The sequence below is a fragment of the Calypte anna genome, chromosome 7, assembly GCF_003957555.1.
Source record: "Calypte anna isolate BGI_N300 chromosome 7, bCalAnn1_v1.p, whole genome shotgun sequence".
Taxonomy (NCBI): Eukaryota; Metazoa; Chordata; class Aves; order Apodiformes; family Trochilidae; genus Calypte; species Calypte anna.
In genome coordinates, this window is record NC_044253.1 from 34,346,761 (window position 1) to 34,372,580 (window position 25,820).

At 38.4% G+C, this 25,820-nt stretch overlaps 1 protein-coding gene across 3 annotated transcripts in view; it reads left to right on the top strand.

Annotated features, from left to right (window-relative positions):
• The window catches only part of SLC39A10 (solute carrier family 39 member 10), a 32,234-nt gene extending 12,726 nt beyond the window's left edge, over positions 1–19,508 (top strand). For 2 of the 3 annotated variants that reach the window (XM_030454519.1, XM_030454517.1), the window contains exons 2-10: positions 1,509–2,555; positions 3,537–3,738; positions 7,705–7,874; positions 8,877–9,095; positions 10,435–10,555; positions 11,391–11,759; positions 13,250–13,330; positions 15,148–15,338; positions 15,753–16,355. In XM_030454519.1, coding sequence (XP_030310379.1) covers positions 1,518–2,555; positions 3,537–3,738; positions 7,705–7,874; positions 8,877–9,095; positions 10,435–10,555; positions 11,391–11,759; positions 13,250–13,330; positions 15,148–15,338; positions 15,753–15,911 — 2,550 coding nt within the window. In that variant the 5' untranslated portion in view covers positions 1,509–1,517 and the 3' untranslated portion in view covers positions 15,912–16,355. Of the gene's footprint in view, positions 1–1,508; positions 2,556–3,536; positions 3,739–7,704; positions 7,875–8,876; positions 9,096–10,434; positions 10,556–11,390; positions 11,760–13,249; positions 13,331–15,147; positions 15,339–15,752 lie in introns of all 3 variants that reach the window. The other variant, XM_030454518.1, reaches the window with a different exon arrangement.
• The last annotated feature ends 6,312 nt before the right edge of the window (positions 19,509–25,820 follow it).

A 25,820-nucleotide genomic window follows, 5' to 3' on the forward strand; every position in this document is an offset into this window, starting at 1 on the left:
AAAGGATTAGGATCATGCTTTAGGCATGAATTTCCTGGTAGAGAGAGTTTAGTTTGGATCATGCTTGCTTGAACGAGAATAATTTTACTTTCCTTGTTCTGGTTACACTGCCACTTTGTGACAAAGGCATAGAAAAGGTGTCTTACCTACAGAAAGTAAAGTGGCCTCACTTATCCTTTAAGTAACTCCATTTTACTGAGAGATGGGGGGTTCAGTCCTAAGCAACTAAAGTTAAAAAAGCTGGAGAAAAATTTCCTAAAGCATTTCAGTGTCCTGCTTGTACTACCTGCCTGCTGCTGCTCTCCTCTATGTCCATCTTTCTCCCAGGGCTTTCATCTCCCTTCCATGTACCTCACCTGCTTATTCCAGATCCTGACCCAGCTCTTCAGTAACATTCAACACTGTAAATCCTCAGCTGATGACAATCAGCATATTCCTGTAGAAATGTGGAGCTTTCTTCATCTGGTCCAGTACCTTCACTTAGAAGTGACTTTCTCCCTGAAATAAGTCTCTAGAAAAAACAACTCATAAAGTACAGGTCTTAGCTTATCTTTAGCTTTCTAGTTTGATAACATTTTTTATAAACTTTTATATACTTTTTTTCTCTTAAATGTTTACTTTATAATTATTAATCTGGTTTTACATATATTTTTGCTAGCAGATGAAAACAAAATAAAGCTATCACATTTTGTAAAACAGTGAATTGGTTTCAACTCTGAACACAAGACAGACTTCTGCAGTGTCCTTTTCATTATCTGATGCTGAAAAGAAGGTTTCTTACCTGTAATACTAAACTGCAAACCACACTCTCTGGGTGATACAATTCCTAAAAATCAGTACTCACTACTTTGAGCCACTGTGTCAGCACTTAAGGCTTTTTTTTTTTTTTTTTTTTTTTTGCGTTGTATAAACACATTTTCCATATAATCTTACTTTTAAATGAGCATCCATGGAGATCTTTGAAGTCAGTCAACTCATGGAAGTAAAAAGTAGTAAAAATAGAAACATTTAAGCAATACATTGCAGTTGGTGACTGTCAACTTACTTTAAATTGTTAATTACCTGTCAGAAAGGGCATGTATAGTGTACATGTTAAGTGGAAGTGCCTCAGCAGCACATAGGAGAACAATGTGTGGATTTTCAGCTCTGCCCCTCATCCCCATAAATAAGAAAACAGTATTGCTGTTTGTAAGTAAGTTTTATTCTTTTTTAACTTGTGTTTTAAGGAGTTCTTTGTGATTAATGTACACACAAAATTGTTCTGACTGACTGTAAGTGATCTTTTTCTTTTTACTACCTCTGAGCCACGCACAGCCTGCCTCACTGTTGAATAAGAAAGGTGCATTAGTACCACTTCAGCAGTGAAAATCCTGCTGCTGCTTTTCTGCTAACAGCAAAAGCTCAACAGGTTTGTGAGTTGGTACAAGAAAGCACCCGACTGATGCACAAGTCGTACAAATGTCGAGATGGCTTTTACACCTAAGTGCTTCCCCTTGTGTTTCTTGTAGGAAACAGAGATGAAGGTACACGTGCACACAAAATTTTGCATCATTTGTTTGCTGACATTTATCTTTCATCAGTGCAATCATTGCCATGTAGATGGACATGACCAAGGACGTGTACACTGCCACAGTGACTATCAGATCTCAAACGAGTCCTACTTGCAGAATGGGGGAACAGAATCTATGCCGAGTAAATTTTCAACGTTGGAAGCTGAAAATGAACAAAAATACTACATTGAAAAGATTTTTGATTGTTATGGGGAAAATGGAAGATTATCTTTTTTTGGCCTGGAAAAACTGCTAATAAGCCTTGGTTTAGGAGAGGTTAAAGTTGTGATGATAAATCATGATGACATTGGCCACGATCATGTTTCTCACTTGTATGCGTTAGAAGTACAGGAAGGAAAGCACGCTCACACTCACAGTCACAACCATCCTCACAGCCATTCAGAACCAGAAAACCAAACCACGACTGGTATGGCTGTAAAGAAAAATCATAAATGTGACCCTGAGAGGGAGGCAGCGGTGCCACCAGTGAAAGATGATGGCAGACACATCCACGACCAGAATCGGCATCACCGGCGTCACCACCCCTGTGTGCATCACCACGACCACAACGGCACACACCATTCCCGCAACGAGTCCCTCAGCCACAGCGAGCACAGGGAACAGAACCACGAACCTTCTACAGAGACAAACACGACTCAGGATCAGCCAGAAAGAAAACAACGCAAACAGAAGAAAAAGCAAAAGAAGATCAGTGAGACTTCGGGAGACGCCACGCGGGATTATGGCCCGGAGCGTGATGCAGGTGACGAGCACAACCGTGTTCATAAACACGATGCCTCTCACTTGCGTCTGCACCATCACGAGCACGGCCGCGAGCGCTCTGCTGGGCACGGACATCCAGAGTCCAGTTTAGGCCATGAGGAGGGACACCACCACACCAGCAAGAGAGAGGCATCCCATAACCAGATCAGTGTCAGGAAACACGCCATCTTCTCAACGCGTAGTCATAAAGAGCACAGTGAAGACGAACGGGACCGTGAAGAGGTGAGTGTGGGAGGGAGAACTGGTGAGTTATGTGGTCACTGAGGGCAGGAGCACATCTGCCACCTTTGTGCAGTGCAGGAGCAGAGGGGAAACTAAAGGTTGCTGCAACAGGTTTGAGTTTGTGTTTTCACTTCTCTCTGCCCATCACCCATCTTTACACAGACACCTCTCTCCTTGCCCGCTGTCTATGTGCAGGAGGTACTGAAAGCTGACATTCCCTCCCTGCAGGTGTTTGTTTTCTTCTTCCCAATATTCATGACTGTGTCCCCACACACACCTTTTTTGGACTTCTTTCTGCATCTGAGATCATTCATATTTTTGGAAACTGCACAGAGACTCCTGAAAGAAAAACCTGCATCTTTTCAGCATGGTCCTAAGGGATTGTGAAGCAATGTAGATGAAACCTGTGTAGCACTGTGCTTGCTGAGAGCTCTTCCATTTCTCCCTTCAGCACCCGTTCTTTATGCCAGGATCATAAATAGACTTTCCCTTCCCTGTTACAGTTAACTCTGACATTTTCAGAGCAGCTTTAATCTAGACGTCAGGTGAAGAAAGGGAGCGCTGAATTTTGGTTTTAAACTGAACAACAAAGTGAAACTCCAAACACACAAGGTGGTGTTAAAGAGAAGTGTTAGAAAACCTATTTTGGATTTATATTCTTCCACTCCTTTCCTGTTGCTCTTTCTTAATTTTTTACACTGTATAACAGTAAAGAATATGGAAACTCTTTTTCATTAACCCTGATCAAAAGCCACGTAGGTGTTTGGAGACTGAGTTTATAGTGCAGGTATTTTTACTGTTTCTGTCCCATCACAGGCCACTCACATCACCTTAGACATGTTTTGGCACTGGTGGCACACTGGGGCCAGAGTTTGTACTTTCTGTTTATATTCTCAAATCATATGCTAAATTTTCCCTCAGTGTGGTTTTTAACAAACGGGTTTCTTTCATATATAATTTGTTTGTTCAACTTGCTTGCAGTGCTTAAATGTTACCCAGCTGCTGAGATACTATGGCCTGGAATCCAGCTCCCCAATATCTCCTGAGCTGTTCATCTACATGTGCCCTGCTCTGCTCTACCAGATCGAGAGGAGGCTCTGTATTGTACATTATGATGAGCTGGAAGATCTGATGAGAAGTAAAAATGCATCCCTGGAGAATAAAGATAAAACAGGGGCATCAGGTAAGTGTGTAACATCTAAAACCTTCACAATTACTTTGCATTGTCAATATTAACTGGGAAGTATGCAAGGTTGTGCAGCTTATCATTGCCTGTAAAGGAATGGTTAAAAATGAACGTTGTTATTAGAAGTTTGAGAGAGCTTGATCTTTGAATTCAGAAGACACAGCATCCTGTCTGCTGGTGTGATAGCATCTCCCAGGTAACCATGGCTCAGGGATGCACACCTGGCTCTCTTGTACCTTTCTATCCTCTGCAGTATTTTTGTTTCCTTATTTGTATTTCTTTTTTTAGTCTTTTATCATTGAGGACTGATGTCCTGTAATTATGTCTGTGGCATTTTAGCTTGGAGTCCTCCCACATAACTCCAGATGTTGGTCTCACGAACACAGGCAAGGTACAGAGTATTTGGAGACTGAAGGACCTTAGAGGATGAGCAAATCCACCCACAGTTTGGATTTTTTTCATCTTTTAAAATATACTACATCTTTTTCTCTTAGTGTTGACTTGAGGTGGTCCACAAGTTGATCTCACAGCTGTAAAGTTGCAGTGTTACTTTGGCTTCTTTTTTAAAAAGAGTGCATTTTCTCTGTCATGAGCAGGGGAGTTGATGGAGAAGTCAGCTTGAAGACCTTTCACACTTTAAGAGACTTAATTAGCAAAATTAGTGCAGCTTATTGTGAACATTTAGTATACTTTATGCCATCTGATATTTTTGAGTAGAAAAAAATGTGTTTGACAGCAAATGGTGAAAAATTGTTTTATAGCCTCCTGATATGGCTCTGAAAACAAACAGTAGCCTCTAAACCACATTGACCTGATTAGAATATGATAAATTATTCTTCATTTTAAAAACTGCTCTACAGTGTTGAATTAATTACAGTGAGGCTTCAGCTGATGTAATAATTATTTTTCCTTCTTAAGTAAGGAATGAGCCACAAAATAACCATCATAACTGTGGGAGGTATATGACAAATGTCAGCCACAGAGTAACTTTACCTGCAGGTTGTAGGATTCTACTAAAATGAAAACACATGCCCGTGCCAGCTGATCTTTGGATTGAAATGTTTGCCAGAGTTAGGAGGGTGCAGACATTTTTAAGAACTTGCTTTCTGTGGTTCTTTTTAGTTTTAATTAAAACTTTCAAAAAGACTTGATCAGCTGCTGCTTCTCTTCACTAATACTCAGCTGTAAGGTTTTCATTCATTCTGACAGCACAGTTTTCTAAAGCACAGTCATTTAATTGATGACCAAAAGCTTATGAAGCCAAGTTGGGTGTTCTTCCTGTAATTTACAGATAGTTCTGTAACATCTACTACTGGATTGTCAAGGGCTTACACATAGAGCTGAGCTTTCCCAGTGTCCCTATGGGAAGAGGTGGCATTGGTATCACTGAGGGCTCCTGAGCAAATTAAAAGGAAATGTGAATTGGGCTGATGGAAGTGATACAGGTGAACAGTGAGCAACTTTTTCTAAAGCTGGAGATCAGTTAGAGCTGTCAATTAAAAGTATTTCAGATCAGACCTATCCTGTGAATCTACCATTCCCTGAGCCCAGGGAGCCTTTGGTTCAGTGGAGCCTCTGTTAGGCTGGGTCCTTGTTAGAGCCTGCAAGGCCAGCTGGGTGCAGGCTGCTCTCTACCTGACTGCCCTTTGAGGCTGCTGTCATGTACAGGTGGCTGCCCAGATCCAGTGCCAGCAGCTTTGTTTGCTGCCACTCTTTGAACAGAGGTCCATTACTGAGCACATTGTTCAGTCACCTCCCTCTTGTTTTGTTGGTTTGGGTTTTTTTTCACAGAAATGTTTTACAAGCCAGTGCATTCACCCCAGCAACCTAGTTTTATACAGTATTCCAAGGAATGTTTCACACTGAGATTTTTTTTTTACAAGAGCTCTCCCAGTGTTCAAAATATTGTATATGAGTGCCACTTTCACAATATTTTAGTGTTTTGAAAACTTCAGTTCCATGAAATCCTGCAATAAGATTTTGTATTGGAATTCTGTTGTAATTCTTCCTTAGTAGTGGGGGATAGTTTGTGCATACACATAAGTGGGTCATGCACAGCTTTTGTATGCAACAGATTTTTAATCTTTGACTTGACAGCAACTTTTTGCTCATCATTCTGGTTCCACATCATGTTTTAAGAGTGCAAACAGAAGCTGCTGACCAAGATCTGAGGGATGCCCAGATTCTGTGTTCTGATTCTCATGTGTCTCAGCTCAATCAGGGTGCTGTGTTTAGGTGCTGTATCATTCATAAGAGTATGCAAACCCTCCAGAGAGGCCTTTGCCAAACCTGTGCTATGATACATGAAACTTAAGCCAGTTTGCATAATCTCCATTTTTCTCCATGTAAGGTTGTTGGCCACCTAACCTGGCACTTAATGTCATCATGTCCCTGTCCAGATGGGAGATTTAATGTCCTGCCAGAGGGCTCCACAGTTCTGATCTGGGCTCCTGCTGTGTGCATGTGTGATTCAGTACTGAACAAGTCCATCTATGCCATGTCTTTCAGCAGAGCCTCTTAATCCAGAGTTCATGGCTGAAGTGCTGTGGGGATGAATCAAGGCTGGACAGTGACAGCATTTTGGTCAGCAGGGTCCTGCTTTCACCCCAAACCTGGTTTCGCATTGCCATTTTCCAGCCTCATTTTTTTTAGTTCCTCATCTGCTGTCAGTCTTTGCCTTTTCAGAGACTCTGTTTCCCTCTCAGCTTCCATCTGCATTTCAGTGCATGCTGCATACTTGCTGAAGTTTTTTATAATCAGTTTCTCGTGGTGGATGTGATCTTGTGTCCTTTGAATTGGATTGTTTTCTTTCCTGCACTGCTGTGGAATGACAGCTACAGATTTCATAAGAATGGATATGCTAAAAGAAAACCACAAATGTTGTAAGTTTCGGTAATGAACTAAACCAGGCCTGCAGCAGCCACAATTCTAGTGGCAAAGTCTTGTCAGATTGGACCTGTAGCATTTTTGGTACAGGTAGAATTCTTGGGACACTTGACTGCTAAATTATAAAATCCATTGAGCAACTACAGCATATTAATTCCTCCTTTATTCTTCTCTTATCTCCATCCCTCATTTCCCAAGATGTTTTCCCCCACTTGATAAAAACAAAGTGGACTTCCGTGGAAGTGAGGGAGGTCAGATCATGCACCAAAGTATGGAGATACTAAAAGAAAACAACCAAACAAAAAACCAGGAGTTTTTAATTGTTGGTTTTGATGATGACTTGAAAAAGCAGAAGAAATAATCTTTTTTTAGGGTGAGAGACTGTAAGAGCCATGCTGCCTTGCTTAAAGGATCTTTTGCTTGTGGAATTCCTCTTTACCCATGCCATATAGGAATTTGAACATTTTCCTTATTAACAGGATTGCATTGAGTACATCACATCCATCCCATCACCACTTTTTCTTCATAGTAGGTCTCAGAAAAAACGTATGCTGCTTTTTGATGGTACCAAGCTGCTTTCATCTCTTCAAGCTCTTATAACACTTGATTTTAAAATTCCTCTGTCAAAGGTTGTCTTACTTATTTCTCAAAAATAGGTGTTTCAAAGCACCAGGTGATGAGAATGGTGCCTAACTGAACATGCTACTCCTAAGAGAGGAGAAATAGTGCTTCCAGTTGAATCTGGCATCATGATTGGTGTTGAAAACAAATGTTAAATATGAGTTAGTGCTTCTTTTTGTGTTTCCCTGAGGGCTACAGAGCTAAGCCTGGAAGAACTGCTGGGCTCTTTTGAGCAGATTGTCTTCTGATGTCTTTCACTGTGTTGTACTGTACTGTGAATAACCTCATGCATTTTTGCTGTGGGCTTTAGTACTGCCATTATTTTTCAGCACCTTTTGACTGAAAAATCACACAACTTAAGTTAAAGTCACCCTCTTAAAGAAAAGACATTAATCAGCCATAAGAGTTTTACAAGTATTGTTCTGATAACCTTTCTGTATCCATTTCTTCCCACAGCCTGGTTTTGTGGTATCATCTCTATCACCGTCATTAGCCTGCTTTCCTTGCTAGGTGTGATCTTGGTTCCCATCATTAACCAATGGTGCTTCAAATTTCTTCTAACTTTCTTGGTAGCTCTGGCTGTAGGAACAATGAGTGGAGATGCACTGCTCCATTTGTTGCCACATGTAAGTATTGTTTCTTGGCATTTTACTCTTCACTGTAACTTTATAGAGAATTTTCTAAGAATCATTCAACACATATCAACAAAGACATTTTCACTGGTGCAGATATCAGTTGGCATGACCATGAGGGACATATTCAAACAGTGTTGGAGACAGAAAGAAAGGAAATGTGTGTTTATTTTAAAAAGAAAAGTAATTGTGTATTCATAGTTTCAACTTCTGTCACAGTATGTCAAAGCACTTAATGACACAAACACAAGTATTTTAAATTTAGCAGTGCAGCCTTCTCTTTCTACTGATACTTGTGTACCACCTTAAGTATTTTAGGGGGATTAACCTTCCTGATTAATAGTCTCTGGGGAAAAAGTAACCACTAACTTACGGAATCAATAAATTGTCCTGGGACAATTACCTTCCTGGGAAGGTAAACAGTTTCCAGTTGTCTCTTCTCAGAAAGAGACTAAAGTTTACATGTTTTCTTTGTGTAAATCTTAACACAAATTTTGGTCATGCCTTTTTTTTTTTAATTCATATTTCAGATCAGAATTAAGGCTGTACTTCACTGTAATACTTAAAAAAAAAGGTTTGAGGTTTGGAGTTGAGGAATAGTACTCCTTGTGACACTTCTGAGTGTCGTTCTCATTATCTTCAGCATTGTAACAGAAAAAAAGCTGAAGCTACATTATTTCTTCCCCCCCCGTCCTAAAAATTTCCCTGAAGAATATTTTTTTATTTATTAGGGTAATGAATAGTCTAATGAAATATTTCTGTGATAGAATATGTATGTATTAAGAAAAACAAAAACAATAAAACACAAACAAGAACCAAACAACCCCCCATAATATTAAAAATAAACCAAACCCAGCAAAAAACCAAACCCAACTTCTAAAGTCTTTCTAGGCTGCTTTTCTATCAAGGTTACATGTTTTGTGACCTGAGCTTAGAGCCATTTCAGTCTCCCAACTGTACCAGGTCATGCTGTGCTGTTATTTTCTCTCCTAATAGTCACATGGAGGCCACAACCACAGTCACCACCATGGCCAAGGTCATGTTCATGAACACAAGAGGTCTCATCGACATGCCCATGGACATGGAGTACAGACTGAAGGCTTTCTAGAAGAAAATGATCCCGTGCTGAAAGGACTTGTAGCACTTGGAGGCATTTATGTGTTGTTTATCATTGAACATTGTATAAGAATGTACAAGCATTACAACAAACAAAAGGTATGCACTGAAATCCCAGGGTGTTTTTAAATATGTTACCTGAACTTTATCTTCCTTGTGTGAAGGAGTTGTCTGTGTCAGGATTTGTTACTAGGTTACATGATTATATGGGAGGCAACCCTTTCCTAAAAGAGGTTGCTTTTCCTAAGGAAATCTGGAAAGACAAAGCAGAAATCTGACAGGGGAGGTTGCAGCTTTTTGGCCAGATATATTTGGAGGTAAATCTAAATAAAAGGGCTAACAGCTCTTTCTCTGGAGTACAATGATTTTGCAAAAATATGAAAGGCAGAATGTATGAAAGAACTGGTAATAGAGCCAGACAATAGAGTTTATTACAAGTTGAACTGCATACTCATAGCTAACAGTGCCAGTAAGACAAAGGCGATCAGTTTTTTCATGTGAGAAAATGGCAAAAGTTGCAGACCTTCTGCTTTCTATGAATTGCCAGACAAATTTTAACTTGGTTCTCTGAAAATTATTGGGTTTTCAGGCTAGAAGCATGATGATGGTATAAAAGGAGTGAGTGCCTCAGAGGGTGTGTGACAGTCAGTAGAAATTAAAGCCACCAAAGATCCGTATTCATATTCATTCCATATACAAAGGTCAATATAAAAACACTTTTAGCTTTTGTCTCCATCATTCATCTTGAAGGAGAAAAGGATTTTGGTGAAACTGTAACTGCTTCCCCCTGAAGGAGCAGGAAAAAATTTCAAGTACTCTGTTTTCACATTAGACTTTCTGCCTCAGCTGGACAGGCAGCAAAAGATTTTCTGCATTGGAGGAGGCATTTGTTAGATCTCCCAATAAAGAGATAAAGGCTGTCACACTGGGCATATCTTTGAGATTAATTAAATAATGAAATCCCCTAAGCTGCTTTGGCAAATCTATGATCTTTGTTGGATGGGATGCAGATAGGAAAGTACCAAGGTTTTCTCCAAAGGAAAATACAAGGACGTTACAGGAGTGTAAAGCTTAAAGTTCAACAAAATAGAGGTGTGCTTGCTGCATTATTGAAGAAAATAAGCAAATACAGTACCTCTGCATGCCTTCATCTCTGGGCTGGGAGAGCAGTCCTTGGCATGAGTGCCCTCTTGCTGAAGTGAAATCCTGTCTGTGTCTGGGTGAGAGATTCTGTGATAGGGAGCTGAGAATTTCCACTGGCACAGTCCCCTTGCTGAGCCTTACAGAGATCAGTGTTCTGGAGTCACGTACTTCTGTTGGGCACATTAAGAAAGAGTAACTTAGTCTTATTTGGAAAAGATTTTTTACAGCACTTCAGTTTCTTTTATTTCCATCCATATGCTTTTTACAAACTCATGTTACCTGTTTCTTGTTGCAGAGTAAGCAGAAATGGTGCAAGAAAAAACAGACTGAAGAATCACCAATTGGAAGGAAACTTTCTGATCACAAATTAAATAACAGACCAGATGCTGACTGGCTTCAGCTCAAACCCCTTGCAGGTAGGCATTTGTTTTCAGAATTTTCTCTGATTATGAGATTCAAAGTAATGGCATGTAGCATGTAACCTCTTGTACAGTTTTGCTGCTATTATGCAAATCATTGTTAATAAGCCTTAATAGGCTTTCCCTATTAAATTTTTTTTAAATTTTGTTTTCCTTGGAGATGAGAGCACTCGGAGCACTTCCTAATATGCCATACAAATAGTTTTCTGAGTTCTGAAGCAATCAGGTTTTGGGTGGTTGTAGTTCTTAAGGGATTTTTTTCATTTGTTTTGGGGGCGTTTTTTTGCTTAAGCTGTGCCTGATTAACCCATCCCCAGCAAAAAATGAGATCAAAAATGACCACACACAACTTGAAAGGGGATATCTATTACACTTTGAAGATTCCAGCCTCTGGCCAATTACAGTTTGACTAGGAAGGCTAAACAAAATTAATTTATTTTCATAAATGCAACCAAGTAGCCTGAGTATTCCTCAAGCATCCAAACCAACTTTCACACGCTGTTTCTCCATGGCAGTCTGAGTTACCATGCAGTATGTACCCAGAAGGAATGCTGTACCACCCTTCTCAAAGGGGTGAGGGAAGTGGCTTTGCTTCAGAAACTTCCCACCCTGCATGGCTTCTGAATTGATTTGTTGATGAAGAATCCATAGGCTATATTTATACAAATACACAAATGCAATTTTGTTAATTTGAATGGTTTGTAGAAGAGAGGGCTGCAGCTTTCTCTGCTCCAACAACTTAAAATGGCATTTAGCTCAGCAATGCAGTAGCTGCTGGTGATATTTTAAATCAGAACTAATGCAGTGTCTCTCCCAACTCGTTTCAATGTAGGAGCTGATGACTCAGTTTTATCTGAAGATCGACTCAATGAAACTGAGCTGACTGATTTAGATGGACAGCTGGAATCCCCTCCCAAAAACTTCCTGTCTATAGAGGAGGGCAACAACATGCACCACTCTCACAATGACATCTCACGGGCTGCTCAAGAGCATGATCTTCATGATTCAGAGTATGACAGCCAGTGTGAAGATAAAATGATAGCTAGAAAACACAGTCACCACTGGCATCACAAACATTCCCATCATTCCCATGGCCACTGTCATTCTGGAAAAGACCTGAAAGAGACTGGGATAGCTAATATTGCTTGGATGGTAATTATGGGAGATGGCATTCACAACTTTAGTGATGGCTTAGCAATCGGTAAGCAAAAATACTGAGTATTTCTCAACAGTTTCTTCTCACCTTTAATAATGTTGGTAGCAATTTATTTACCAGTGATCACAGGTAAGGCTTCCAGTGAGCTCCTGCAGGTACTGCCGTTGTTGAGCCTCCTGCAGAGCAGAGATCAAAAGGCCATCAGTTGTACAAAGAGTTTTCCCTTCCTTAATACTCAGTGATGATTTACAGTGACAGGAGAGATCCCTGCAGGCAAACTTCCTGATGATGACAGAGCACATGGAATGCACATTAGTTGGTTGAGCCTCAGTATCTGCCTTTGAATAATAAATAAGTGCATGCAGTCTTACAGATACTTGTATTTCTGTTGTTATTAATACAGAGAATTATACAGTACTTGTAAATAATGAATGTACTGTGAGTCAGGTGATATGGGGTTGTAATGTGGGGTTCTTTGTAAAAATTACTACTTAGGATAATTTAATTTTTGTTTGAGCAAAGTATTATTTTGGCTTATGGTCAGTATAGGTTTATTTTCTAGCCAAATGTAGAAGGCATGTATGTACCAGACAGATGTGATTAGATTATTACATCGAATTGAATTTACATCAATCTCTAAATGTGATTTAAACTGTAACACACATTCACCTGGAAAATATATTACACAAGTCAGAATGATGGTGAGAGAATTTAAATGCATACTTCAGTTTTTTTCCAGAGGTAGCTAGTAAGTACACAGGGTTCTGAACTACTAGCAGAAGGATCATGCCCATTTTGAAGACTGGGGAATAAGCTAGTTAGTAGGGTTTGGAGTCTAGCACAGCTTCTCACTTCCTCCAAACAATTTCTAAAGAAACTGAATTCCATGCAAATTAACTTTTAGCTTCATTTTCACATTAAAAAAGCTAAGTTAGATAGTGGTTTCTAAGGCCAAAAAGGATCACTCTGCCATCTGTTGAGAACTTCACTGTCTTTTCTTGAAACTCCATTTCTAAATATTCCAGTGTTGAGCCCAAACAGACAAGTCTTTGGTAAAATGTAGACTTTTTGGAGATTTTTCTCGTATCTTTTTCATATCTCAAGTTGTGAGGAATCCAGAGGAAAGCTCTGTTTCCTCTCTGTCCTCAGATCATGTCTTCTCTTTCTACTTTATTTTGACTGTTTTGACTGCTCACTGCAGGCTCTTCTTGTGCCTTTCTCTGCTACAGCACAGAAATGTAATACCAGTTTTCCCATCCCAGAATTATTTTAAGGTATTAACTTAAAAATTCAAGTAAATTAACTTGTATAAAAGTTCCTGGAGGAGGTTTATGCTGGTGATTTTCTGCTTATTCTTTTCCAGGTCTGGTTTACTAGTGTTGCTGATACGTAAATACAGACAGGACAGGACATGGGCATAATGAAAAATATTATAGTGTGCATTCTAACAGGAGTCTCTTTATCTCTGGAAAGTCTGTTCATTCAGTTTTCTGACTTGAAAATAGTAAAATGTCACTTGAATTTTTTTTTTCTAGGAGCAGCTTTTAGTGCTGGACTGACAGGAGGAATTAGTACATCTATAGCAGTGTTTTGTCATGAGCTTCCCCATGAATTAGGTAACTAATTATATAAACTCTATGCATTCAGTCTCTTCATCTGTACAAAACATGTCCTAACAGCAGTTGTGATGCTCACTCTGATCAGCTTCATGCAGTGCAGATGCTGCGAGGGTGATCAGAACTTGGGAGAGTGAAGGAGCAACATTGCAGCAGTGTACATGGCAGTATAAATACAGGATTAGTTTGGCAGGTGTCTGGTTACAGCCATTCCATGAAGCTCTTTAAATATTTGAAAAATATTCTTAGGATAATACATTTTAGTGTTGTATCTCTGCATTTGATAGTGGGAGTTTCACACTGCTCAGTGTGGCATTGCCTCTCATGAAGTTAAGATTCATATGTCAACATAAGTTCATGTAAGTAAAATCCTTTGTGGAGGTGCACAGAAGATGCATTGATGTACAGATGTGTTGTACCCATTTTTGGTGAGTCCAGTGGGTATGGATGAATATTTAGGGTAAGGCCTGCAGGCATTGTTACTGGTGCCATTGTTTCTTCCCCCTAATTGCAGCATTTGTTCTTGGGGTTAGCTGACTGTGATAAAAGCTGTTGTTTACCTGAGCCATAAGGCACTTTGCATGAAACTTTACTGCAGTGCAAGACTTCCAAAGAAGCAGCTAGAGAGAGGTGGTGTCTTTTTGACCAGGAATATGAACTGGTGCTAGCTTGAACTCTGTATTTAAAGCCTGCTTACTTTCTGAGCTGCTCGCTGTGGATGACCTAGAAGTAAAACAAGTACTTCAAAACCCCTTAGAGGTTCTGAGTGAAAGCATTTTATATGGGCAGGTACTAAGAATAAAGTACATAATGGGGACAGATTGGCCAAAACAGAGCAGATGTTCATGGTTTGACACCAGTGCTACACAACCATTAGTTAAGTAAGAGAAGCTGTTGCTGTTTATGAAGGATTGCAATATGTAATGGTGTGCTTATAACTTGCTGGGTTACCATGATTAAATTAACCTTGTATAAGAAACGAGTAGAGTTCACCAATGTACAAGTTTTTCATTTTGATTCCAGGTTTTTATTCTAGAGCGAGCCATTAATTTCTAGCATATCTGCCATGAGAATATTATATTAATTATCCTCATGACTGCATATTCTCTTTCACTCATATTCACAGGAGTTCAGTTTGAAGAGAGTTAAAGTATCAGAGCTCATTACAAGATGAACATTTAGATCTGTGTAGAACATCAGCCTTTATCAGCAATTTTAGCGGAGCCATCCCAAATTCAAAATAAAACAGGTTAACCTGGCATGTCTAAACCCACCAAGCTGCTTCAGCATGGATGTGGAGTCATTCTTTCTGAACCTAACTCTTCCTTTTCCTGGTGCTTCATTTCTCAAATTCATTGTCACCTTCTGTGGGGACTAATGCCTCATTATCATCCTCTTGAGTTTGCAGAATGAGGTGTATATGGCTAAGAGGAATTTTCACAGGTATTGATCACAGCTAAGCCTCTTGTTTTTCCACTGTGTGAAGTAAAGAGGAGTCTGTACTCAGAGATGGATTGTCTGTGGGAAGACAGATCTAGACTCCTCCATTCACCTTTAACCATTACTCACTTTTCTGACAATCAGCATGATAAATAGGCAGCTTTAAATCATATTTTAATCAAGGGATTGCTGCACATAAATCAGGTTCTGATAAGAGCTGTCATATCCTGTTGCCCTGTCTTCCTTTGAGCCTCTGTAGCAGCATTTTTACTTTGGCAATGCCTTGGATTGGTGAAATAGTAAATGTAGGTTAATTGATCTGCTTACTCTCCCAAGAAGAACTGTTACTAAACCCCTGTGTTCTGTCTCCATTTTAGGTGACTTTGCCGTGCTTCTTAAAGCAGGTATGACAGTAAAGCAAGCGATTGTGTACAACCTCCTGTCTGCCATGATGGCTTACGTAGGGATGCTGATAGGCACAGCAGTGGGACAGTACGCCAATAACATCACCTTGTGGATCTTTGCAGTCACTGCAGGCATGTTCCTCTACGTGGCGTTGGTTGACATGGTAAGGTTGTTAAAATTCTGTCTCGTTTTTGCATTCCATGCAGAAAGCCTAGGACTTGAAATGGCACCTATGACAGAAATTTTTTTGTTATCAAATCAGATGCAAAATATTTGTAGACAGTAGATAGCTGTTTCTCTTCTGTGACTTTGTGCAATGCTGCAGTACTTTGAGAGTTGTAGTGAAGTTTTATACTTGCCTGTCAAAGGAAAGTAATTTTTAGTTTGTTTTGTAAATACAAGATGGGATCATATTTTTATCAAATGCAGTAGTTAAGTAAAGTCAGCTTTTATGTTCAGGTATTGTTTTTATAACTGAATCATGGAGTGTTCATTCTTGACAGTACCATCTTGTCAACTTGTCTGTCTATAGATGGAAAAGAAGTGGAACGACTGTCTAAATTGTTTTTCCTTTTAGCTTCCAGAAATGCTTCATGGAGATGGAGATAATGAAGAGCACGGTTACTGTCCTGTGGGACAGTTCATCCTGCAAAACCTAGGCTTGCTTCTTGGATTTGCCATCATGCTGGTGATTGCTCTCTATGAAGATAAAATTGTGCTTGACATCCAGTTTTGACCTAATTCTGGTAATCACTGTGGTTACAATAACGTTACTGTATGGCTTTGAGTCTGCACTGTTTCACTGTATGCACATTGCTCAGAGGAGAAGCAGTGGCTTGCACTACTTACACAAGTACACAGGACATTCATTTCTGTGCAGATTTTCTGCCTTTTTTTTTTTCTAATTCTAATCAGATGAGATTACCCAATGCATCTTCTAAACTCAAGTCATCGACAGTTAGGAAATACCCAGTGTGAGAAATAAAAACTGAGTTCAGGGTTCTGTACAGGAAGCACTGCTTGCTCCAGAAAGAGAAAAAGAGAAAGCACAGTGAATGAGCTGCTCATTTGAGAACGTACCATCTAATTAGTATTTTTTAACAGAACTCACAAAATGTTACAGCTGCAATTCATACCACTGTGAGGAACCCAGTAAGCTTTTAGAACAGTGTAAGTCTTAAGGAGAGCATGTATCTATCTATCTATATGTATAGATATATATATAGATATGTATATAGATATATATGTGCATGTGTGTATATATATCTCTGTATATATATATATATATATATAAAAATTTTGTGCTGATTCTTCTACACAGTGGTGACTTTAAGTATTAACATTACAACAGCACCAGAAACCACTCTGCTGGTTTAAATTTTTAAAAAGTAACCCCCAAACCCAAACAATGTTTAAGTTTTTAGAAGATGCATTGAGCTGCACCCCATCATTATAAACTTGATGTGTAAGAAGGCAGGCTGTTGCAATATATGCTGCCAAGTGCTATGTTCTGTCAAGGATCAGTTTGACAATGTTTTCCTGACTAAGGTTTATATGATGTTTGTTCCTTGATATTAGTAGGAAAATGCAAAATGCTGTAGAATAAGTGTTATCTTGGGGAAATCCCTGATGTTGGAGTTTTTGAGCTATTTCTGGTTTTTTACAGATGCTAAACGTATTGTGTGCCACTTGCAGCATAAACTACTGAAGAATTGTGGCTGTGAATTGTGCAAACTCTTTTAAAAGAGAATCCATATGGGAATTTTTTTTTTTAACAATTACATTTTGAATGTTTTCTCCTCTTCATGTTCAAGCAGTCCAAAGTGCAAGATGCTAGTTACTGAACCTGGGCACAAAGGTTAAATTATGCTCTGTGTATGTAATACTGGCAGGTTATTTACAATACTGTAATCTCAAATCAAAACCTGTTTCTACAATGCCTTGATGCCAGGCACTGTAGCACCAGCCATTTCTGGCAGTACAGAATATGTAAGAAGATTCCTACTTCCAGCACAAGGGAGTTAATTTCTATGATATTTTTTTACAATTTTGCTATTTAAATTAGATGATTAAAAAGCAGATGTGATAGATCTGTGGTATGTGTAATTTGGGAAGGATAGACTGAAAATTTGGGCCTTAACTTGCTGGAATCAGCTTGTCCTAGATTGGATTGTGCTGATACATTTATGTTGACAGACATGAGTTAGTTCTTGTAACCCATCTCCTTAAAAAAGTTGTGAGTTTGTGAGGAGTGCAAGTTGATTCTGTAGTACCAGTCCTAAGCATGGTAGTAGTTTTAAAAAACATACAGGTCGCCTTCTTTTCTGTGTATGCCAGGTAAAAGTTGTACTTTGAGGACGTGCTGTAAGATTTGTTTGGGTCTGCTTGGTGCCAGTGTAGCTGCTAAAAACACGGATCCTAACGCCTTTAAAGAGAGCCAGTTGGTATCTGCATTCCATTTCAACTTAAGTGTGTTCCTTCCTTTTTGTTTTTTTGAAGCTTCATTGGTCGATTTAGTTTTTACTGAGAGCAGCTCGTGTATTTTAAAGAAGATAGCAGTTGGTTCTTGCCAGTATTTCTTCCTAATGCAGTATCAAGAAACAGTATTAAGGGTCCATTTCCAAGGGCCAGGTTTCTTCAGTGAAGAAACCAGAAGCCCAGAGTTCAGGCACACAGCCACTTCATGCTCTGAGCTCAAATTTTCTTTTTTTTTTTTTTTCTTCTTCTTTAAACACAGTTACTGCTGGACCCTGATTAGCCAACACACCATTGTTACCTTCTGATTACTGAACCTCTGCAGTTTAAAGATCCTGGGGTGATATTTTTTCCCCCAGTGCCTGTGTTAGGTCACTGAGTACCATTTTCAGAGAGATTTAACTCACTGTATACTTTCTGAGGATCTAAGTTTAACAAGCCTATGTTTCTGGTGTATGAAACTGACCCTTAATTTTCCTTTTCTGTTGATCCTGTCGGCTATAAGGGGGTAATTATGTGGTTGAACTGATATTTTGTCGAATCATTTTTTAAAGTTTATTTCTTTTTACTCTTTTCAAATGAAGATGTCTATATTTCAGGTAGTATATTTACTTTTGTATTAGTTGGAATATGGTTATAGCTAAATACACTGCCTCTAAGAAAATGGTAAACTTCCTTCCAAGACCATCTTAAGACAAGGGAAAAAAACATGGTCCTTGAAGGTAGGTACTGTATTTTTCATTAAATATGGGTTGTTTCCTTTTATTTTCCAGTATTTATTACAAGTCATGAAGAGCAGTGTAACAGCTGTGACTTCTTTTCTCTGTTTCCACCAGTATTGAATTCCAGATGATTCTAATGTACACTTTTGAGTCATGTTACAGACAATCTGAATTCCACTACATTTCTACTTGGCTTCAACATTCCATTCAGCTTGAATCCAGAGTCTCATTTAACGTGTATTTGTTGGAGGGCATAAATGTTACTTGTATATTACAATGCTGTCACTGTGTGACATCCCATATGAATTTTGGTGTAGATCACATTGCACTCAATCCGCTGTGATTATGCTTAGAAAATACTGTAGTTGCTAGATGCAGTGTGACTTTTTTAATTTTTTTTATTATTATTATTTTGTTTTTCTTTCCCCTCCCATTAACAGTTGAGTCTATGGTTTAAAATGTGATTACGGTCCTATAAAAGAACTTGCTGAGCTATTGTCTTTTTGTTATAAGTAAATCATTTTTTAAAATTTTATAAAGCTGGAAATGATCAAATGCTGTTTTGTTCATTGTCAACAGTGTTGTGTTCATTTTATCTATGTTCCTTATAAATAAGGAACCTTCAGAAAATAAAATTATTCAAGGAGCAGATACTTTTGTTGTTACCAGGTTTTCTTGTGCACCTCTATATGGGAATATTTTGTTTCTAATCTCATGAAAGGCACAAATAGAACATTGTGAACACACTCCTATCAATTCATCTTTTTCTGAGGCATTTCAAGACCAAAATGCATCCCTGAAAGGGTAACAGGTTTGGACATGGGGACCAGGTTTCATGTTGTTTCATTGCTTATGTTTCAAATTGTCACTTTCTTACACCTTTCTCAGGACACTCATTGAAGAAGTAAAAAATAAGAATAAAAAAAAATCTTTAAATGTTAAAAAAACCCCATAAATATCTTTATTTTGATGTCATAATGTTATGACATAATAGCATGATAGAATGACAGCTGTCATTGCATCAGCTCTGCAGAAAAAAATCAATAAATTGTGCAACATCTCTTTTTCATCAGACTTCCACCTCTGTACACTTGAAAACTGTAACTTCTAAAACAAAAAATAAATCTGCCCCAAGAGAAAATGACTTGAACTGGATGTGGCTCTCCTAAGCAACCTGCCCAGCACCCTTCTTTTTTTTTTATACAATGTCCAGACTGGTCCTCAGAAAAGTAATAAATAAAGAATATTAATAACAGTTTAGTATAACCTGTCCTTTTTTTCTGAGGAAGGGCAAGCTAACAAAGGTGTCTGCAACTGGAACCTAAGGTAAGTAATACATAATAAAGTGGTCTGATAAAATATAGGGCTTTTTCCCCATTTAAAGCAGTCTGCTATTGCACACTGTGATCATATCCATAATAGTGTGTTTGTCTAGGGATGGAAACAGAAGCATATCCACCTTAACTTTACTGTATGTTTGGTTTTCCTTGGTTTAGGAAAATAGGCATCTTCAAACATACATGGTAACGAAATGAAATAAAGGGGGAAAAAGGCAAGCTAGATAGCCCTTTAAAGTTTCATTGTTTGGGGTAAGGAGTGTGCCCTGGTGTTGGTTTATATCTCTGCATGCTAATCCAGGAGGTTAACTCATCTCAGCAGTCCTTAAGGACCTGAATAGTATTTTGCCTCTTCCCTTCTTGTGGGTAGCAATGCAGATGTGAATGTTTTCCAGCTGAATTAATTAATTTAATGGCCTAACTCTGGCTGTTTAAATTAATGTCAGCTAGTGAATACATCAGCAAAGGCAGATGGTAATTGTGTTATACATTCACTTACCATCCTCAGGAGCAATTTCATATTCCTTATCTTCCAGCACTTCATAGTAGGTCTGTTGGAATGTTGTATTTTCTGGAATAGTTCTGCTGGGCACCTGTTAAAAAAATGCTTGAGTTAAGATGCATCCTGAAATCCAGAAGGCTGTCAGAGGACCATTTTCACCCCACAGCCAAAGCAGCAAAAGAGAGACAAGAAGAAAAGAAAAAAAATCCTTTCATTTTTTTTAGTACTGAGGAACACAAATATCTGCTAGAATAGCAACAGAAGTAATTTATCCCTTTGTGAGTCCAGGATTGTATTTTTCTTGTCTGAAAGCAGTATAATTTTGGATGGCTGCCATGTCTTTTTAAACAGCTTGTTCAAAATGTCACTAGCTTCTGATTTAAAAACAAACAAACAAAAAACACAGAAAAAAAAATACTATTGCTTGGAAATAGGGTATGTGAATGACTGAGTGAATACATCTGCCAAACATGCATTGTCCTTGTAAGTTCATCAAATGAGTGTTCAGGGCTCCTTTTCTCCCTCTCTAGTGACTGCAGTTCAACATTCACCTTTGTTTCTCTGTGCAAATGACATATTTTCTGCAGGCTGTTTTTTCTCTGAAAGGACAAAACTTTCTTCCAGGGCCAAAGCCACATGTTGTAAATGTGTACAGCAAGTTGATGAAGAGGGATATGTGGTCCAATTAAACTTCTACTGATGAGGAAGGGGGGGGAGGGTTTCTTTCTGGTTTGAGTTTTAATTGGTTGAATTGTCAGTTGCTTTTTGGGAAGAGGTTACACTGTGGAGGCCTCTGTATGATCATAATGTTCTAAAATGCCAAAATTAATTGGATTTGGTTGTCATACCTGTGAGGTGTATTGCAATGGTGAATATTTACTGCATGCAAGAAGACCTTTTTTTTTTCTGATGGTTGCAAACATCAGTTTAGAGTAATGTCTGAAAAAATTTGCTGCAGAGCATTACAATGAAGACAACTAAACTAAGTACTTGTCTGTAGTAGTATTTATAATCTACATTTGTAATGATTTCCAAGAAAAAGAACCTGTTTAGAACACTGTGGAGCACGTGCTGATCCCAGTCATCAGTGACTCTGCTGCTCTAATTTCATTCTCCAGTTGGGCAGTGAAGAACATCATGTGGTACCTCCTGAAAAAAAAAAAAAAAAGCAAGACAGTGATCTGAACTGCAGCCTCAAACATCTCTGGACAGCAAAATCAGTATCACTGTACATTACCTGGAAGTCACCCACAATTCTCACTTGAAAGTTTCAGGGTTTTTTTACTTGTGCTAGTAAAAAGTTCATGCTTGTACCATTGATCTCCATATCAGCCAGCATTGCTGCTTTTGAAGGATAATTGCACCAAAAATTTCCATAATATTGCAGCTGGAACTGTAATTCCAGTACAGGATTATAAAACACCTCCAAATTAGCTCTACCTGTTTGTCTATTTGTACATCTGAAATAAATCTATGCTGTCAGAGGGCCACAGCTGTGATTATAAATTTTATTTAATTTGGGAATTTTTTCCATGCTTAAAGTCTTGAGGTTGGGAGAAGCTGGACTCCTCTTATGTGCATAGCATAAAAGGAACAAATTCTGAGTGATAAATTATGAGAATAATTAAGATAAAGTTATGCAAAGTCAAATAAAACTTGATTATATGCTGAGAATTGGGATAAAGCAAACCAGGTGAAAGAAGTACCAAGAAATCTGTTTATTATGCACAACTTAAATTATCTTCCAGGAAAAAGAATGTTTCCCTCCTTGCTAGGCACTACATTTGCCCACAAATTTTGGTCATATGAGGGGGAGGACTGCCCACGCTCCTCTTCTTCAAAGTGGCACCTCTATGCAAACAGATCAAGGATGCTGTTATCTGAAAGAGCCCAGGATCCTGTGTTATCCATATCATCCAGTAAATCACAGTTAGCAATTTAGTACAATAGTGTACAACTTCCAGCAACGTTGCCAGAAGCTTAATCCAGAGCTCCAGCCCAGAGATAGGATTAGATTCCAACAAATAAGGCAACTCTGTGGAACAAACTCTGCTCCTTTTTGCGTGGCAGGACTTAGAAATTGTCACTGGAAAGTTTCCCACGTTAGTTACATACAGCTACATAACTACCTTAATTATAGAAAAACAATGTAAAAGAATATAAAATATACTTGCAAACAGACATCCAATTATGAAAAGAGCATTTAGATTTTTTGCAGAAAACAAGAGAGCTGCATTATTAATGGCATGCCACAAAATCCTCAATTAAAGAAGTAAGAAACAAGCACTAAAATAAAACTTAAATTTTCTTCATTATTGCAACTAATCAAAAGCAGCTTCATTGCAGTGGAAGACAACTCTTTTGGGGAGGTCTCTTTCACACACAGTCACCAGGTCTGGTTTAATTCATTGACAAAACTACAAAGCAACGTGGCTAACAGGTTTTCTGCAGCTGTTGGAGAAGTCAGGATCAGATATTGTCTCCATCAGGTATGAATGCATTATAGTGTGCTGCTGACCTTTTGGTGCTTCACCAGTCCTCATCTTCCCTACATTCTGATGCACAGAAGCCGTGGCAGATGAGAGCCAAATTAGGGGGTCTGGATGTCTTGTATCAGGGTTTAGCTCCTACAACAAAGACATATGAAAAACAGGCAAGGGGAAGACAGCAAAATACACCTCAAGTGTTATTATTAAAGCAATTAATTTTTTGGTAAGAAAAAACAGTTCCATTTTTTGAGATACTTACATGTGATTAGAGTGGGAGTCACAGTAATGCCAGACAACCTCCCTTCTACAGCTGCTGTACTTTTTTCCAAGACTTCAGTTGTGGGAGTTAAAATTTGTCCTCCCTGTGCTTGCTTGTGGAATATTTGAACAAAAGCAAGTGCAGGCTCTGCACCACAAGAGCAATGGAATGTCTGCTGTGCCCACTGAAAATCCTACAGCTGGTCTGGGTTACAGCAATAATAACTACACAGCAGAAATGTGTTTAGTAAGGGGAGGGGAAAAAAGAGAACCCTAGAGAATAGCTCTTAAGGAATAAAATCCTGTAACATACTGAATTTCTGCAGCACCAAACGTTTGATGGTAGCTGTTGGCCTGACATGACTGTTGCAGGGACTGGGATTGAGCACTCAAGGAGTGGGCCAGCCCCACCAAGCCTGTGAGCACTTTACACTCCAGCAGGCAGAAGGAGAAAGAATCAAGTGTGTGATCCTTACCCTCACATAATGAGAGCACTAAGCTGCCTTTTCAGTTGTCTTCAAAAGATTTTATAAGCAGCTTATACTTACTTTTACCTCACAGCCTCTTCCCAGTATTGGCATCCATGAACTTGCTGGATGGCATTTCTGCACAGCTATCCATGGTCCTTCCTTCAGTGCATTTTCATGGCTATCAGGCCTCAGCTTCCAACAGATGACAGCTTTGTACCACCAAATCCCTGCATACAGGAAGCATATTATCAGAAGAATAATACTGCATAAATACACTAAACCTTCTGGTATTAGAGTTCACCTCTACAGGCATATATTTCTAATACATTTAATGTACAGTATATTTTAAAATACAGTTTGAATTTTTTTAATATCTTCCCCATTAAATAAAACCTCTTACCTTTTATCAATCTAAAAATTCCAGCATTTAATCTGGGACTGTAAAATTCTGAGAGTAAAATATTTTTGAAAACAGTATGCTCCTTTCAAGTTTTCACAACCTACTATAAAATGCAGGAAACATTTACAGTTTGGTGCTTGGAGACTTGAAGTATGTCTGTCATTCTCAACAGCACAGAATTCTGACAACAATAGGAAATGCAAGAAAAACACCTCGCCAGAAAACAGCAACTTTCAAGTATTAAAACAGTACTCTGCTACCTAAGAATTGATTTAAGCTGTTGGGATTTTGTTGCTTGAAATGCCATAATAATGACAGTCAAAGCCAATGGAAATTCATATTTGAATTCTAATTTGAATTAGGAAAAAAAAAAAAAAAAAAGCACCACACCATTTTCAGGTAAGATTTCTTACAATGAACACTGAAACCCTCAGGGTTTTGCTCCATTTTCTAGTTGAGATTACACAAAAAAATTAAATGGACCATGACATCATAGCATTATAAAATATGTCAAAAATACTTAGCATGCAATTTCATGTGAACAACAGACAAATTCTTCATTCCTAAAACCAATCTGTTTGCATTAATTAATGCTTTGTGTTACAGAGAACTATTAACCAATTTTTAGCATGTTTGGAAGTAGTTAGTTAAAAACAGGGTTTTGAGCTTACTTGGGCATTTCAACTGTTACTTGAAGTTCACTGCTTCATAAAAAACACACACATGCATACACATATGGAAGCATCAACTATATGTAAAAAAGCTTGGAGATATTAACACACCTGATCATTAGCTAAGTTAAGAATGGCACTAGGAGAAAGTAAAACCATCAGTGGTGCACAAAATTACTATCAGAAAATGCTTTTGACATATTTAAGTGGAGGTGGCTCAAGAAATGGACCGCTCAGGCTGTGAATGATAAATTCCTGCACCACTGGTACTATCTTAAAAAAAAAAAAAAATTAACGAGAATTTATTCTATTTTTGTGTATTAACACAGACTGCTCTAAGCATTTTAATGTAAATTTCAAGGATAATATTTTTGTATATAAAATTAGATACACATGCAATCCTAGAGGAACTGATGATTTAGCACATGTAAATCTAGGCAAAAAAATAGGCTGTAAAGCTCAAAGATGCTCAAAGAGGCTTGAAATTGCAATGCAATGCAAATTACTCTCAAGCTCATTTCTGTCAGCACATCTGGACAGACCAGTGTGCTGGTAAAAAAGGTTGGATATATTTTTTTTTGCACTTACTCCATCTGTATTAGAAAGACTTTTCAAGTCTCATACTGCAACACCTTTCAAAGGTGTTAAGATCTTGGCTTTAGAAAACCATGTACAGTCTTGTACACAGTGGTGTTTAAACCTCCTACCAATGCTAACTGGGCTCTGTACCAAACTGAGAGATGATTTATAAAATGACAGCTTAACATTTTGACCTTGTAAACCCTCAGAGATACAATTTTTTAGAATATCACCATTCATTCAGTCTCTGGACACACTGTAGAATATTTTACAATAAGCAGCTTTCCTTTAAAGAAATACAACAGTATTTGCAAATGTGACACTAACAATTAATAGCCAAACATAAACTTCAAGAAATGCTACGGGTTTCAAAGAGCAATGTTAATTCAACCACTGTGGTCAAAATCAGTATAGTAATTTTTTATGTCTATAATTCCTGTATTTACAACTAGATTTCTTTTAACTTGCGTTTTTGCTATTTCAAATATAAAATTTGTAATTTTCATACTACCTTAGCATAGGTGCTTCCAGTCAATAAACAGTGTAACCAACTATTCAGAACGTGATAAAGAGGAGAAAAGGTTAGAGTAGCTTTAATTCTCTTTGGTTTCCTGCTCATAAACTCACCTGTGCTTTTACTGCCTTTAAGAACCTCCTCTGCTTTAACAGGTGTGATGTGTCACTAATTAGGCCAATGCCTTAAATTAGGGAGCAGCAAGGAAGGGTCTGGGCTAGACTCATT